Source organism: Chironomus tepperi, unplaced genomic scaffold (genome assembly GCF_022539635.2).
Source record: "Chironomus tepperi strain 1889 unplaced genomic scaffold, CSIRO-AGI_Ctep_v1 contig_343, whole genome shotgun sequence".
In the NCBI taxonomy this organism is placed as follows: Eukaryota; Metazoa; Arthropoda; class Insecta; order Diptera; family Chironomidae; genus Chironomus; species Chironomus tepperi.
In genome coordinates, this window is record NW_027226465.1 from 125,772 (window position 1) to 141,779 (window position 16,008).

A 16,008-nucleotide genomic window follows, 5' to 3' on the forward strand; every position below is an offset into this window, starting at 1 on the left:
GAAAATATTGTTGCTCATTTTTTGGGGGAGATATGAGGGTATGGATGTGATGGAGGAAGGATCTGGAAGTATTGGATTCTCTTTAACTGTTGTTGCAAGGATTGGTGATGTTGAGAGGATTTTGGCGATGGCGTCAGAACCAATTATGGCATTTTTGGGTGTAATAAGGGTGTGGACGAAGTAAAGAGTGGTCTAGAAGATTTAACTACCAATTTAAGGATTGGTGATGGCTAGAGGCTCTGGTAATGAAATTAGGCCCAACTATGGTACGCAGATAACATCAAAATGGTCGAAAATGAGACATTTAAACCGGCAAGTTACAGGATGCAAGCTAAAATTGGCTTTATATAGGCCTGACTTCTAGCTGATACTGGATTTTACCATTTATACTTTCATGGTCTCTGAATGGAACGCATACGATGCAAAATATCCTACATAAGGCCTCCATATCTCTGGACGACCTCCATTACTCTGGCCTCGAACTATATTTCACCGAACCCGCCCTACTAAGTCATGTAAATACAAGAAGAAGCACCAGCAATTCCAAAATTCATAACATCAATTCCAAAATCACAAAAAAAACCCTTTTAAATTCCTCAAAATATCAATTTCTCAAATCATCAATTATCCAACAATTCCATCAATTTCTGCAGCAAATCATTCAACTCGTATTACATTGAGCAGCACAAATGATAAAAAAAAAGAAATATCTTCACATTTTCACAGACGAGCACACAAATACGAAATAATCGAGAAGACAAAAATCAAACGCTTGAGATATTTTCAATCGCATTTAATTGCGTAGAAACGCCTTTACCGTTCGCTAGACTAAGCCTTTATATTCCATTTCCAATTCATAGGCTTACATTTTGTAAAGCGATGATGAGATGAGAATTGGATTGATTAATTGCACAAGGACAAAACATGACAGATATACACGACAGTCTTTTTTTGTTGTTGGATCTTTATAGATCTCGTCTCATTCCACTCGTACCTTTCTGTACTGTTTGCCATTTTTTTACATTTCCTGTAAATGTTGAACGGGGCTGGTGGAGGCAACAAATTGAGATGGGTATTTTTTTCGGATGCCAATAGAGCGCAATTAAGCCGTAAAATTTATTGATTCAGATCGGACCTAATGTAAAAGTAAAACTAATGAAAAAGAGAAGCGAATCTGATGTCTGATTGAGGGATACTGCGTGGGAAGGGTTGAGCTTTAATTTTTTGGTGTTTATGGATGTTATTTTATGTTTTGATGGGGAGATGAGAGTTAGTTTTGGGGATTGTTGAGGATTGAGCAATGAAGACAGTTACTAAAGAACTTTTGGTAGGAAGCTGTTGGTAGGACAGTATTGCAAATGGTATTGACAATTGGAAGGCAGAAGCCAGGGGATAGGCCAGCTTTAGGCTTCATTTGAGGAAGTAAGTAAGAAGACAGGTACCTAAGTCCTATATCCGTCTTCTCAAATGATTTTCATGTTTTTACGGATGTTTAGAAAGCATCAACATAGCTTTTGGACTGTTTAGTCGCTTCTTGTAGCTGTATGTCATGAACATAGCCAGCAATTGCCAAAAGTATTCGTTAATATAATGTTGGAAGCATTGTTCGGACTTTGGTCATATCCACCAGCATTATATGTGATGATTAAGTGATCAACCTTTGGTAGGATTCGAACCACTTATGTTACAACAAATACCGCTTCAGATATCCGGTCTATTACCCAACCACTCGGTCAATGAGACCTTATACTCGATCTGGCAGATTCACTTACATCTAGCTCGATATCCTACACTCCATCCTCCTCCAACCCCACAATACCAAATCATAATAATATAATTTGACAGTTAAACGAATCCAAAACTGCCCAAAACCATTAAAAACTCAATTTAGTTCTCCCCCACTTGATTTAGAACCAGAATAATCCCACTTGTGCTATTCCGTACCATTTCCAGCCAACACCATTCATTATCCATCCTACATCCAAAGCCATCACCCATTACATCTCAAGACTATACTATAATAGACAATAATTGGATGTTAATAATGTCAATAGAACTGAATCTCGACAATCCAAATTACAAAAACGTGTCTTTATCATTTTCTTGTTGCTTTATGCAGCGAATCCAAACAAATCACGGCAATTGGCGAACGAGAAAGAAAAATTTCCATTTTGCTTCATGTAACAGCTTTAATTCAATTTTTTTTTTTTCGTCTTTTTTCCCATTCAGTCTACATCCTTTTGTTATTTTGGGTACGTAGCGAATTTTTGCAGCGAGAATCGGCCATGTCATGTCAATTTCTTCTTATTTGTCGGAGGTATATTGAATTTACATCGATGGAAAGACATTTCCTCGTGTTGTTTGACAAAGGAAGCGATAGAATGTTGGAGATGATATTGTGTATTATTGCATGTATGTGTGTGACTTTGTATGGTCATTGTCATGGGATGGAAGTTGGAGTGATTGAGTTGGGGTTCAAGTTTTAAGGCGATTTTGGTGATGTCATGCATTTTTAATTGGGTATGTAATTGTCATGCAGCCCTAACAGGCTAGATGCCACTTTTAGGTACCGTAGTGGCATTTCTTGAGTTAGGCGTGTAGAAACCTAAGTGGAGCATGGTTCTATTAAAAGCATGCTTTCTTTCACAACGGCTTTTATGCCTGTTAGGAGAGATTTGTATCCTGAGCAACGTAATATAGTCGATATGGCACTGCTACCTTGCCCTGTTGACGGCAAGTCATCAATATGATGTAAAACATGCCTTATTTGTAAAGTGACCGCTGTTTCTGGCCTACTTTCAATGCCAAAAATGAGACTTAACTTAGGGATCGTTCACCTATTGAGTATGGCTCTTAGGATTAAGGCTGGATTGAGGGATATCAACGGTCCCTCATCATGCCGCTCGGAATTGCCTAGATTAGCAGAAAATTGCCTAGGATCAAGGAAATCCAACATTTTCAACTTTTCTATCATTCCCTAAGATATTTCCAAACATGCATTTTGATAAGCATGCACCGCACCAAGCACGCACCATGACACAAAGCCACAATTCCCACCAAATCCCCTCCATCATTCAAATCGCAAGGAAATTCATGCTAAAAAGCAATTATTGTAAGCTTTTGTGTGAATTTTTCGCCTCAATTGTTATCAAGTTAAAGGATACACACATTTACACCCATCCATGATCTATTCCATATACATCCACATGTGCAAACATGAACAAAAAACGTAGACACACACAACAAAGAGTATAAAAAAAGTCAATAAAGGATCAAAGAGATTTTTCGGGGTTAAAAAAAAATCTTTCATCTTCCACCCATCAAAAAACATACAAGCATTCATCAGTAGTGGAGCATATGATGGATGAATAGATGAAAACTAAGCGAAAAAGTGTCAAATGATGTGAAAAGGAAATGAACAGAATGGAAACTTTAAATTACAGTTTCTCATTTGCATAAAATAATTTAAAATTCCGGTTTTGTGATGTTTCGAGGTAGACTTTCTGGGTGCGTACATGACTAAGGATTGAGGATTCCTTTTTTATCTAAATAAATATTGTATATCTATGAAAATGAGGACGTTGATGAATTTTCCATAGACAAGAAGAGTTTTAATCAAAAAAATATATTTAATGACTAGAATGTTGTGGGGAGGAAGACATAGTTCTTATGAATATTTTAAGGCATGCTGCATCTATCTTTTCTTCAAATAAAACTAAATTGTTGCAATAAAATTCTGTCTTAATTGCATTGAATTTTAAATTTTTTATCTGGACAATGATATTGTATTGAAATGAATTAAAGGTGATTGTGCAGTTTGTCGAAAGCATTTATGCAAATTTTATTATTTTTGTCATTTAGGTGAATGAGTTTTGTGGTTTTAGTTTTAGATGGTATTTTTGAGAATGGATCTTAGAATGTCTTATTAAGAGCTATTCTTAAGCAATTCTTGAGTAATTCGAAAAATGGCATTGAATTGTGTAGAAATAAGGAGCTCTCATCAACTGAATTGGACAATGTTTAGAAAGTCAACTTATCTGCTTGGTATTGCCGACGATGTAGACATTAAGGACTCAGAAATTAAGAGTCCTCGAGACCGAGAGCAACGCTTCCTAGTCCGAGACTTTGAAGAATTCATTTAGAATCTCGATATGGTTCTTGGTTTCGTTCACAAAAAATTAGGGTTTGCCAAAATTAGATGCGCATAGAAAACTGTAGGTTTGCGCATCTGGGTGAACCCTACAAAAAATCGTCCACACCGAAATTTCGGGAAATCAGAGCTTGAAATCAATTCGAATTTTACATGCAAATGAGTCGACTCAAGTTGATTTTTCCATACTAAATCCAAGTCGACTTCAGCGAAGCTCTACTGGAAACCCTACAATGCACTCTTGAAAAGAGACGATCGATAGATAGTATTGCACTAGGCACTAACAAATGCTAAACAGCGATAGAGTCAGCTTCATACGTTATCTTAGTAAATTTTACCGGTTTCAAGGTTCCGGATGATTTTCAAAACACAGGACTGAATGCGACGTAAAATTCCGTACCGTTCGCATTTTCATAAAAACGCCCAATGTACATCTAAGAGAAATTATGGATCACAACTGATATCTGCTTCAAGTTGAAGAAGTAAGAAAACAGCTAAATTATTAAGTAAATTCACAATCTCACTAAATTTTTTGAAGACTCTAAATCTAGTAATTATCTTAGAGACCAATCACTAAGAGCAGTGATGGGCAACCTGCAGTGTGACTGCAACTACAAAAGCGTGCAGTTTCGATCGAGGCTCATCATTAAAATGTGAGTGCCTTAGAGCATCCTCCTCTCCCCAACCACCTTAAAAGCCCCTTTACACATGTCTAATCTTAATAATTTCATTTAAAATTAAACATCACAAATATAACAAGACTATAGCTTAACAATGACGCGCAACACCATCACGAATAAGAGCAAACTTGTAAGCTTCAAACTGAATAAAAAAAAACACACAACACAAAACTTTTCATTAAACAATTAATCATTTTTTATGTTCTTTTTCGCGCCATGGCTTTATATATTTTTTTTTTATCATCACACATTTTTTTGCCGCATCGTTGAATTTTCAAGAGTGTCGACAGCGAAAAATTCAAACATGTTTTTTTTTTTGGAAGTATTTTTCGCTCTTTTCAGCTATGTTGCTTGGCTGTTATTGTTGCTATTATTTGATTATGCTACACACTTCAAGTACATGTAAAAGTTTCATGCGGAAATTTCAAGTATCTCATTATCCAATGATGTTTACGAACATACGCCATTGAATGTTATGTGAAAGGCAACATGGCTTAAGATCGATGTGAATGTTGTGTAGGCATTTCTTTAAAAAAAGTTGAGACATTTTTTTTAATGAAATAATGAAATGTATCCTTGGCATCTTAGTGATGAGTGTGTTTATCATCAGCATGTGTGGATGAAAAATTGGAAGTCTTGGCGCTATTTATAGATTTGTTATTGTAATTTTCGTTGAGTTTTTACAGTTTTACTGAGCAAAAACCATGAAAATCCGTTAAAACCATTCTTAAATTTTTGTAAGTTTTAAGGAGGATTAAGTTCGCTAGACATGACATGGCATCAATATTCGTGATGTCGTGAGCATTGTCCGAATCCTAGTCATATTGGCAACAATCTTTATAGTGATTGACAGATCTGTCTCTGACGGGATTCGAACCTACGCCCTCAACAAAAGAGTAATGCAGATATTCGGTCAGTTGCCTAACCACTGAGTCACAGAGGCCTTATGCGCATATTTACAGATTTGCCCATGTATTCCTCACTACAGAGGCCCAAATCCCAATCTACTCAGACACCAGATTATCTTTAAATTAAACACCCAAAAAATCAATCATAACCTCCAAAATCATCTCAAATTCAAAATCAGTCTGAAGGAACTTTCCAATTAATTCTAATTTTAAATTCATTTTTCCATCCAATCTTTTCTTTTATTATTGTTTAAGATCCACAAAGACATTGTAAAAAAAAAAATATGTCAAAGCATGGGTACAATGAGATGCTTGTAAAGTATTGTCTGTATCAACATGTCTTTCGTATTAGAATGTAAAGTTTTTGTTCATTGAAAGCAGATATTGTTGTGAAAAATAACATTAAAAGATTTTTTTTATAAATCATTGCCTGGATACAAAGTATCATCAAAGCTTGTTTCTTTTGCCAAAAAGTTGGGTTTTATATTAAAAAGCTTTTGATATAACAAATTCGTTGGAAATTTTTTGTGTGTTTTTGATGAGGAGAATTGAAACTTTAGAGCGAGACCAAGACTACCCGGGTAGTCCGAGACCACACTACCCGGAAATCGAGACCGAGACTACCGAGAAGTCCGAAACCGAGACTGCTTGGGAAGTCCAAAGACCGAGAACTGACCGAGACTATGGAAGTCCGAGACCGAGACTGTCCGAGACTAGACTGAAAAACGCAATGAAGTCCGAGACCGAGACTAGTCCGGGAAGTCTTGATCGAGACAACTGTATGTCTCGGTCTCGGTATCACTCTGATGGGAATCGAACCCAAGTACTCACTAAAGAGTTATACATTAATCCGGTCTGTTGCCTAACCATTCGGCCACATAAGCCTTACTCTTACCCTTAGCATATTTGACTATATATAGCTCAATACTCAAGATCCCACTCTGCACAAACATCACAGTATGTAAAGTTATCAACCAGACAATTTATCAAGCTCTTCATTCATCAAAGAAGCACTTCCAGCATCTATTTTTACATATTTCTTTACATGACCCTCAAAAAACGTCATCAAAAGCTTTTTTTACATTTAAAGCAACAAACATCTTTATGCATGACTGACATTTAGCACATTAAATTTTATATAAAACACATAAAATGCAGGCATTATTTCTGGTTGTCTCTTGAATGGATTAAATGCCAATATTTGGTTTGATGCGTCATTAATAAGTATGATAATTTTGTTAATTATGAGTTCACGTTGTGTTGTGAAAAGAAACTTAATTTTTGTGTCTGTCAAACGCAGTTGATCACAAGACGGCGGAAAACTAACAAGTTGAGCTTAAGATGCTCTAGAATTCTTCAGTATTTAGTAAAATTTAACTAGAATTTGAGGTAAATTAGAATTAACCTCAATTGGAATTGATTGTGATTAGACTTTGATGTATCAAGCTTAAGACCAGAGTCTGTGAAGTAACAAAAGCCTGTTTCATACGTAAAAATCACTAAAGTCAATAATAATTTACAGCCTCAAATTAGACTTCTGTGAAATTCAATCGAAATTCAAGGAATCAATGGCAGATACAGACTTCATAGGAAATTTTCTTGGACCGTTTGGTAAATGGCAGCTGCGGGCAACATTTATCATTTATCTCGTCAAAATTCCGTCAGCATGGTGAGAATTTTTCAACTTTAGATGTAAGCTTACGGGTGTCCTGTGAATTGTTCATGTGTGTATAATGGAATTGTCGGAAAATATTGTGGATCATTGTCTAAGTTCTAAGTGACAATGATTGTTAAATAACTTAAAGCACGCCTTGAAAGTGTTCTGGTAAAATGCAAATCAAGCAGTTGCTGTCTTTTGGTGGACAAGAAATAATTTGAGTAACACTGCCTGAAAGGCACACTGTATGAGAATAGTAATCCGATGTTGGCGTGACACTAGCGTGATTTTGAACGCGTGACTTCGAAAAATGGTTTCGAATCTAATTAGAGTCTATCAGTACTATCTATAGTCGGTCAAACTAGAGTCGAAAATAACTATAGTCCCAATTTAGCCCCAGGTAGTGCCGGTGTAGATGACTCAAGCGCAACTTTTGACTGATATTACCTGAGACCAACTCTAGAGTTGGACCGGATTTAGTCGATTCAGATTCGAAGCCACGCTAAAGTCACTCATGCCTGAGGACACTATTTTCCAACGTTTTAAACCTGTCGCGATAGAACAGGTAGAATTGCCTTCATTTAACCGGCTGAAAGGGTTTGATCACTGTTAACTGGTCATTGACACTATAGAGACTATCTTAGTTAACTCTTCAAAATATAGCACATACGTCAGCTAATAGACGCAAATTATCTATAGACATTATGGACCTTAGATACAATAATTTTATTGTCTAGGCTTTTAGAGGTTTAATTAGCATTTTTGACGTATTTTTAGAAATTACACAATTCCTAATGTTTCTTTCCATATTCAACTTTACAGGTTTATGGCTTGTGTAAGTAACCTTGATGTCAAAAAATTCTCATAAAACTTAATGCCAACAAAATTTCTGTCTAGCTTATTTTCACAGCAAAAAGTCCAACGCCCGGGGAAATATTTTGCCATCAGCCTGACAACATTTCCATAGAAAATTCAGTATCTTTATGGATTAAAGCAGCACACGTAGAAAATTTTAACATTATTGAGGATGAAAAGTCTTATGACCTTTGCAGAATATACAATAACTCTGTAGAGCGGTACTTAAGTCAGAATTTTAGTGTTAATGGGACATTAGATAAATGCTCAAGATACGAGCATGTTATTGAAGACAAATATTTTTCATTAATTCATCAGTTTGACACAGTTTGCAGTCGTGATTGGCTCGTGCCATTGACACAAAGTTTTCATCTTTTGGGTGTTTTGATTGGAGGAATTGTCGCTAATTATTTACTTAAAATGTGAGTATGATTATGATTTTGACTGAGACCCTCTTTAGGGTCTAATGACTGAGAATCTCTTTAGGGTTGACTGACTGAGACTCTTTAGGATCGAATGACTGAGACTCTGGAGGGTCAGATGGGACTCTGGTGGGTCAGATGGGACTCTGGAGGATCAAATGAGACTCTAGAGGGTCATATGAGACTCTGGATGGTCAAATGAGACTCTGGAGGATCAAATGAGACTCTGGAGGGTCAAATGAGACTCTTGAGGTTCAAATGAGACTCTGGAGGGTTAAATGAGACTCTGGAGAGTCAAATGAGACTCTGGAGGGTCAAATGAGACTCTGGAGGGTCAAATGAGACTCTGGAGGGTCAAATGAGACTCTGGAGGGTCAAATGAGACTCTGGAGGGTCAAATGAGACTCTGGAGGGTCAAATGAGACTTTGGAGGATCAAATGAGAATCTGTAGGGTCAAATGAGACTCTAAAGGGTTTAATATGACTCTAGAGTGTCAAATAAGACTCTGGAGGATCAAATGAGACTCTTTAGGGTCGAATAATCCTAACTTAAGCACTATAATAACAATAAATAATCTAATTTCCAAAATATTGATTAAATTAAGTAAGCAGAAATGATTCAATCATAAAATCAGTAAATTACTATTGTTCCTGACTTTTTTGCTGTTACTGCTGAATTTCTATGTCTAACCACACACATAATTAAGTACAAAACTTATTAAAATCACCAGAATTTCCTTAATTCCCCTCAATAATATCAGAGTCAACAGATTTCGAGAACAGTCCATTTCCTTTAAGATTCCAAAAAATAAAATACGAAAATTTGGACAAAATAATTCGAATAACACTGCATTGTCCATAAGAAAATAATCCCTACCGGCCATAAATTAATGACATTATTTTCTTCTGTTCCTCACACTCTTATTTATATATTTATTTTTCTCTCTTTAGGATAAGTCCACGTGAAACAATGCTGATCGGAATGATTTCACAAATTTTCTTTGGCATTGCCACCGGTTATGCACCTACATACCTTTTACATATTCTCTTTCGTGCTGCTGTTGCTGGTACATGTAGTTTACAATGTATTGGTATAATGATACTGTCGGATATAACATTGGGAAAATATCGTGCAATTGTCGCATCACAATTTGAACAATTTTGGTCAATTGGATTGATACTTTTACCATTTGTAGGCGGCTATTGGAGCAGTTGGGCATTGGTTTATGTCGCCATAACATTACCAACATTTATATTAATGTTTCTATATCCATTTATACCCGATTCACCTCGATGGCTTATTAAACATGAACGAATTGACGATGCTTTAAATGTTTTACTCGATGCAGCCAAAATAAATGGCATAAATGACATATCGAAAGAAGAGATTCGACATAAACTTGAAATGATGTCAATTGAATCGAAAAAGGAACCACCAGAGCCATCATGGTGGAATCTTTGGGATGGAAATTTTGCATTTAAAAGAAAATTAATTGTTGCACATTTGGGATGGTCAATTTACTTGATGCTTCACTTTGCATATTTGTTACATGTTCGAGACATGGGACGAAATTATCTCCAAATAAATACAGTCATGATAGGACTAAGTGAAATAATCGGTACACTTATAGCACTTTATCTAATTTTATATACAACAAGGAAGTGGATGTGGATGAGTTTATTGAATATTGTAACATCGTTTGTTGCATGCAGTGCAGTATTTGTGCCATATACAGTACCACCGTTATACCGTATTGTGATTTATATGATAACTGTTGTCATTGCAAAAGCAACAGTTTCAACAAGTCTCGCTATATTCATAACATGTAATCCAGAAATTGTAACAAAAGATAAGAAGCGTCTCTGCAATTACTCGACAATGACATGTTCGAGAACTTTAGTTATGGTCTCACCATTTATTGATTATTTTGTCTTTTATGGACAATTGGTACCGCAATATATAATGGCTGTTATGAACATAACAATATCGTTACTAATTATGACTTGCATTGACACGCCAAGAACAATTCCACTGCCAAAGGAAAACAATGATGTGCAAATTTATCAAATTCCAGTCGCTAACACAGCTGGCAATAATATGGAAAAATACTCAACAGGGATAACTGGACGTGATGATAATTAAATACTAAAATCTATTGTTTAATTTAATTATAGCCTGTAATTGAAACTTAGTGAAATATTAATTAAATTATCTGTTAATAAACCATTCTGTCTATGAATATGCATTTTACAATTGTTTTATTAAATTGGACTAATTTAATGGATAATTGGTTACTAGAATATTGATATTTATAATTTGATGGAAGTGAAATTAATGACTGTAATGTGATATTAATCTCAGTTTAATTGTTTAAAGTCTGTAATTAGTGTTTCTAATTTGTTAATTTGGTTAGTTCAATTTGGAAGGAACAAATGGAAGCAATTTGGGAGCAGGACGACTCTAGGGGGATGTAAAGCCTGGAACGGACTTGGTTAAGGGTTTTAATCCCTCAAAGTATAGACAACCCCGAGGTAGATCCCAAAATTACATGCAAATAAATCCTGGAATTTAAAATCTTATACACGGTGTAGAAATGGCCGAACATCCTTCAACAGGGCTGCTTAACTCAGGGCTAAGGTCGGATTACATCGAATTTAGGGTGTGACCAGAGTAACGCTGAACTAAATTCAGATTAAGTGCCCCGGTTTCAAGTCTTTTTGATAGACTAAAGTTAGATTGAGTGCTATACTGGAAACAGGCTATCTCTATGTCAGGTTTCAAGATCTTTTTAAAAGATCATAAAGTCAGATTGATTGCTATCCAGGAAGCAGGCTATCCCTTATTCAGGATTGATAGACTAAGTTTAGATTGAGGTTTTAGTCAGGTTTCAATTTTGATGGATCATAAGGTCAGATTGAGTGCCATTTGGGAAGCCGGCTGTCTCTATGTCAAGTTTTCAAGGCTTTATGATGGACTTGGGTCAGATTACGTGCCATCTGAGTAGCCTGCAATCGCAATGTCAAGTTTCAAGTCTCTTTATATCACTGGTGTAAACTTAATGGTACTAAAATCACTAAAAAAAGCTTTTAATTACACTAAAACCTTAACTGAATCACTTCTCTAGCTTAAAATTCTCTTCAATCAGCCACATCACCTCACAAACCAGCACAACAACATCAAAATGTCACTAAACTTAATTTATTCCTATTTAAAATTATTCTAGTTGCTCATAACACAATAGGTGACACAGTTCACAGCATAAATTACAAACAATAAACTCTATTTTAAGATGCAAAAATTTTCCATCATTTATGTGTGCTTTAACTGCACTTGTACTCAGTTTTATTACCACTTAGTTGGTATATTTCAAGATAATTCCAAGAAAAACGTCATAAAAGTGAGTATAACAATAGCAAAAGTGCATAATAGCTGGAGGTCGTGGTCCTTAAGACATTTCATAATATACAGTCTCTATTGTTGTGTGATTTGTTGGTGCTGTAAAGTTGTGATAAGTTGAGCTACTCAAGAGAATCAAGAAAAAAAACCATCAAAACTTGAAAGATTTGATTTAATTCCAACTTTTTTTAGTGATCAAACAAATTTTTCTATAAAAAGACATAAAAGTGATACAAAGCTGCACTCAAACAACAAAAAAAAAGAAGTAAGTAGTACTTACAATTGAAGTAGAAATGAAATAAATAAAACTGATGGGAAAAAATGAAGAAGACGAGTAGAGAAAAAAATGTAATTTATGTTCATTTTAAATCTTTTTCTTTTCCTTTTCATCCACAATCATGAAAGAAAAGAAAAAAAAAATCTTATTACACGTACTGCATGAAAAATAAAGGCTTTGACTGCCAATTTGATGAAAAGCATATAGACGTAAATAAAAGGAAATTTGTATGAATATCTTTTGAGGAGTTGGTGTTGATAAGAGCGCATTTATGCATCTTGGTTAAGTTAAATTTGTGGTTAAGTATCTTTATGCAGTAATCGACATGGATCCATTCACTTATTACGTTCAGGGAGAGAAGAGTGTCTGTATATATAATGCTTGATTGGGCCTTTCTTATGAGCTGGAAGTGCTTCGATTAAATATATGTTGTACCACACCCTTTAGACCTTCAATTAATAGTGGCATCCTAACCATTTGCACACTCTGCACATTGCTAGGACACGAGTTTGTCAGTATACCTGATGAACCCTGCAATGTACCCACTTTCAATTTACCCCCGCGTGCAAGGGATCTAAATCTGATAGAGAAATTCAAAGAATTCCAATATTCATTTCTGATAAAAAGTTCGTTATTCTATAGCGTAATAAGTTGACTGTCTCTAATGTGTTTGACTCAAATTTGGTATGGCAACTCAAAAGCTATTGGTTCGAATCTTAAGATTCACAATTCATGAATTGTCGAGATTTTTATACTTTGATTGCTCAAAGTAGGAGAGAAAGCTTTGGCACTTGACAACATTGGATTGAGAAACGGGATTGGAAATGGAAGTGAGGCAAATAGTATGCTTTCATGGCTCAGAAATATCAATCACAGCGATGCCTAAAATCGATTTCTGTGCCTGTTAGACACAACTTAACATAAAATTTCCATGAAAACACAAACCCGGAAGGAATCTGACTTTAAATGGCTTGAAACTGTTGTAAAGACGAAATGGGTGAGAGACTAGCACTTAACTGTCCTCTTGCTAATCTCATGGCACATCTTGTGCTTTTAGACGTCATGTGGATTCCGAAAAATCGTGGGCAGTTCCATTACAAGCAAATGTCATCACAAAATAGGTTCAAACTCCATTTTCTGTAATTCAATTTAGTTCCAAATTGACAAACTTCAACTGAAATCAGCCCTCAAAGCAAGAATGCTCACCTCAACTTCAATTTGATATTTCATTCCACTTTTCTTCACTCAATTTTCTTTGAAATTCAGTGATAAAGCAGACAAAGTTGGTAACAACATCAATAGGACTTACATCACAATAACCAACGTGTGTAAATTCAATGAGTTTTCCAAGAAAAGCTCAGCAAATAGACGACATGAAGCTCACACAAGAAAAAAAATATATAAAAATTTTTTTTTTGATTCACAACATGAAAGTGTTGCTACGCCACATAGAGACATGTATAGACGTAATTTGTGAGATGTGTGCGGAAACCTGTCAAATTAAATTCTACCACATACATTTCGTCTATTTTATATTTTTGATGCTTGTCGCTACGACATTCAATACAATATTTTGGAAATGAATCTATTGAAGAGCAAATATGTATTGGATTTAAATGACATTCAACACTGTATGTGTGAAGGAAAGAAAAAATCATTTGACACTTGAATGACATTTTGAAAAATTTTCAATATGAAAATTGAGTGACATTTTCCAGCTATTTTGTTTGTGATTGAAGTGAATGGAATCGAAATTGAAGGAATATTTTTTTTTGGAATTTTTATTAGGTTAGTTTATGTCTAGGATGGATGTAGGATGTTTAGTCGCTTATATTTTGAGAGAGAAATGCTTTTGTATGAGAAATTAGCTAAAAATGCTCAGATTTTAGGAGCTTTTCCACAACTAAATGGTCATCATATGGCAACTGAGGGCTCTTCAGATGGAATCAAACCTGAACAGCACACCGTATTCACACTGCTAAGGCTAGACCACCGCTAATTTGCTGTATAAACGAAAAGACGCGAATAAACCCTGACCAAACCTCTGTGACCGATGATTTCGATACAATGCTGCTCGGGAATGACAACTTACTGACTTAATTCGCTAGCCGTGCAGATCAAGTGTGATCCATGGCCTCCTCAGTCGGCTCCTGATACGGGCTCTGTTGCTGGCTTCCGCTTGCCAATTACCAATTACCGGGAATGACAAAAGCACTTTAATTCAGAAGTTCATTCAGCGGTTTCATTTAGAGCTTGTCAAAAATTGGCTGTATCTTTAGATTACATCTCCTTTGCGTCTATCAATTTCTAATAAACATCCCATTTGCAACATAGTTTACACAGTTGCTAATATCTTTAGACCAGGGCTCTGAGGACGGAATCGTCATATCCTGTGTTGGCCTCTAATTCAATATCGTCTAGATCAGATAAATTGGAAGTTGACTCGAATTCAGTATGGAGTTGAGTTGACTTGAGTCAACTTTTCATACAAGATCCGAGTCACCTTCGAGTTCTGATCTAGATCAAGTAAAATCATCAAAGTCGAGACATTGGTAATCATCACAGCATTTCGATGGCAGTTGTGATTATCACAATTACAAGACATCTATCAGATTGCTACTATCATGATGTTGGAACCATGAGCATTTGGAAGTTCTAATGAAGTTGTATGACTGCCATATTACATGAATATTGAATTTTGATGAGGCTGTCATGTAACAGACACAAAATTTTCTACAAAAACGTCATCAATATGGACCAAATTAATTAATTCTTCGATAATACTTTCCAATACCTCCTCATAGTCATTCGACAACAAATTGATACAAACTATCCAGTAGAAAACAACAACATTCCATAGCAAAGCCTTTCCATTTCTTTTCAATTACGTGATTATGTTATATTTTCTAACAATCATTAACCATATCGTCTCATTATTATCGTTGTCAAGGACCATTACCTAATGAGTGTGTACGTTCAATTAATACGTGACTCATAAAAGACAACATCTCAAAAGGAAAAAAAAGGAAAAGGAAAAGAAAAAAATATTGTTAAGATGAAAAGGAGAAAAAGAGAGATGCTTTTTATATGTATCCTCAAAGATACCAATAAGAGGACGATTGTGCTGCTCTTCTTTTATAATAAAAAAAATTATTTTTTCTAAGAAAATATGAAAGGAAATAAAATAAAATTATTATCTGCTTTGAATGCATTCGCTGTAGGGGTTTTAATATTTCGAATTATGGAGGATGTTGATGGGAATCTATAAAACATTTATTTGATTTTTTTTGGAATTTATTGAATTTAGGTATCTTCTAAAGAAGTAACGCGAGAAATTGAGCTTTTGACCCCTCGCTTCAGTTGTAATCCATGGATTCTCTCAGTTGATTTCTAAATCTTGGTCAACCTCGTGCTACCTTTTGCCAATTGCCGATAACAAGTGCTGCACTCTCTCTATTCCATCTGAAAATTCCAAAACCCAGTTACAAAATTTCTGACAACGCCTCTAGAGTATTGCTTGTTTTTTAATGAAACTTAACCTGTCTCTAATAGACAAAAGTATTGATTTACTGGTAATAAGGACTCGTAATGTAACTAAAAAGAAGCAAATCGATTAAAGCAGCATCAGGTCACCTTCAATCTTTTGAATACACCCCTGCATA

The 16,008-nt window shown here is 35.3% G+C and overlaps 1 protein-coding gene across 3 annotated transcripts; it reads left to right on the plus strand.

Annotated features, from left to right (window-relative positions):
- Positions 1–7,045: 7,045 nt before the first annotated feature.
- On the plus strand, positions 7,046–10,918 carry LOC139093841 (organic cation transporter-like protein). 3 transcript variants are annotated; one of them, XM_070644691.1, is made up of 5 exons: positions 7,046–7,127; positions 7,261–7,407; positions 8,218–8,230; positions 8,293–8,672; positions 9,624–10,918. In XM_070644691.1, exons 2-5 carry the CDS (start codon positions 7,307–7,309, stop codon positions 10,813–10,815), a joined length of 1,686 nt encoding a protein of 561 aa, XP_070500792.1. In that variant the 5' UTR covers positions 7,046–7,127; positions 7,261–7,306; the 3' UTR covers positions 10,816–10,918. The 3 variants fall into 3 exon arrangements, with proteins under 3 accessions (XP_070500792.1, XP_070500793.1, XP_070500794.1); XM_070644692.1 differs by having other exon boundaries at positions 7,055–7,205; XM_070644693.1 differs by having other exon boundaries at positions 7,055–7,196.
- The last annotated feature ends 5,090 nt before the right edge of the window (positions 10,919–16,008 follow it).

Bases quoted from the DNA above. Each gene is read 5' to 3' on its own strand.
- LOC139093841 (XM_070644691.1), top strand. From the start codon at position 7,307: ATGGCAGATACAGACTTCATAGGAAATTTTCTTGGACCGTTTGGTAAA. The intron at 8,673-9,623 runs GTGAGTATGATT...TTCTCTCTTTAG, and splicing joins GCTAATTATTTACTTAAAAT to GATAAGTCCACGTGAAACAA.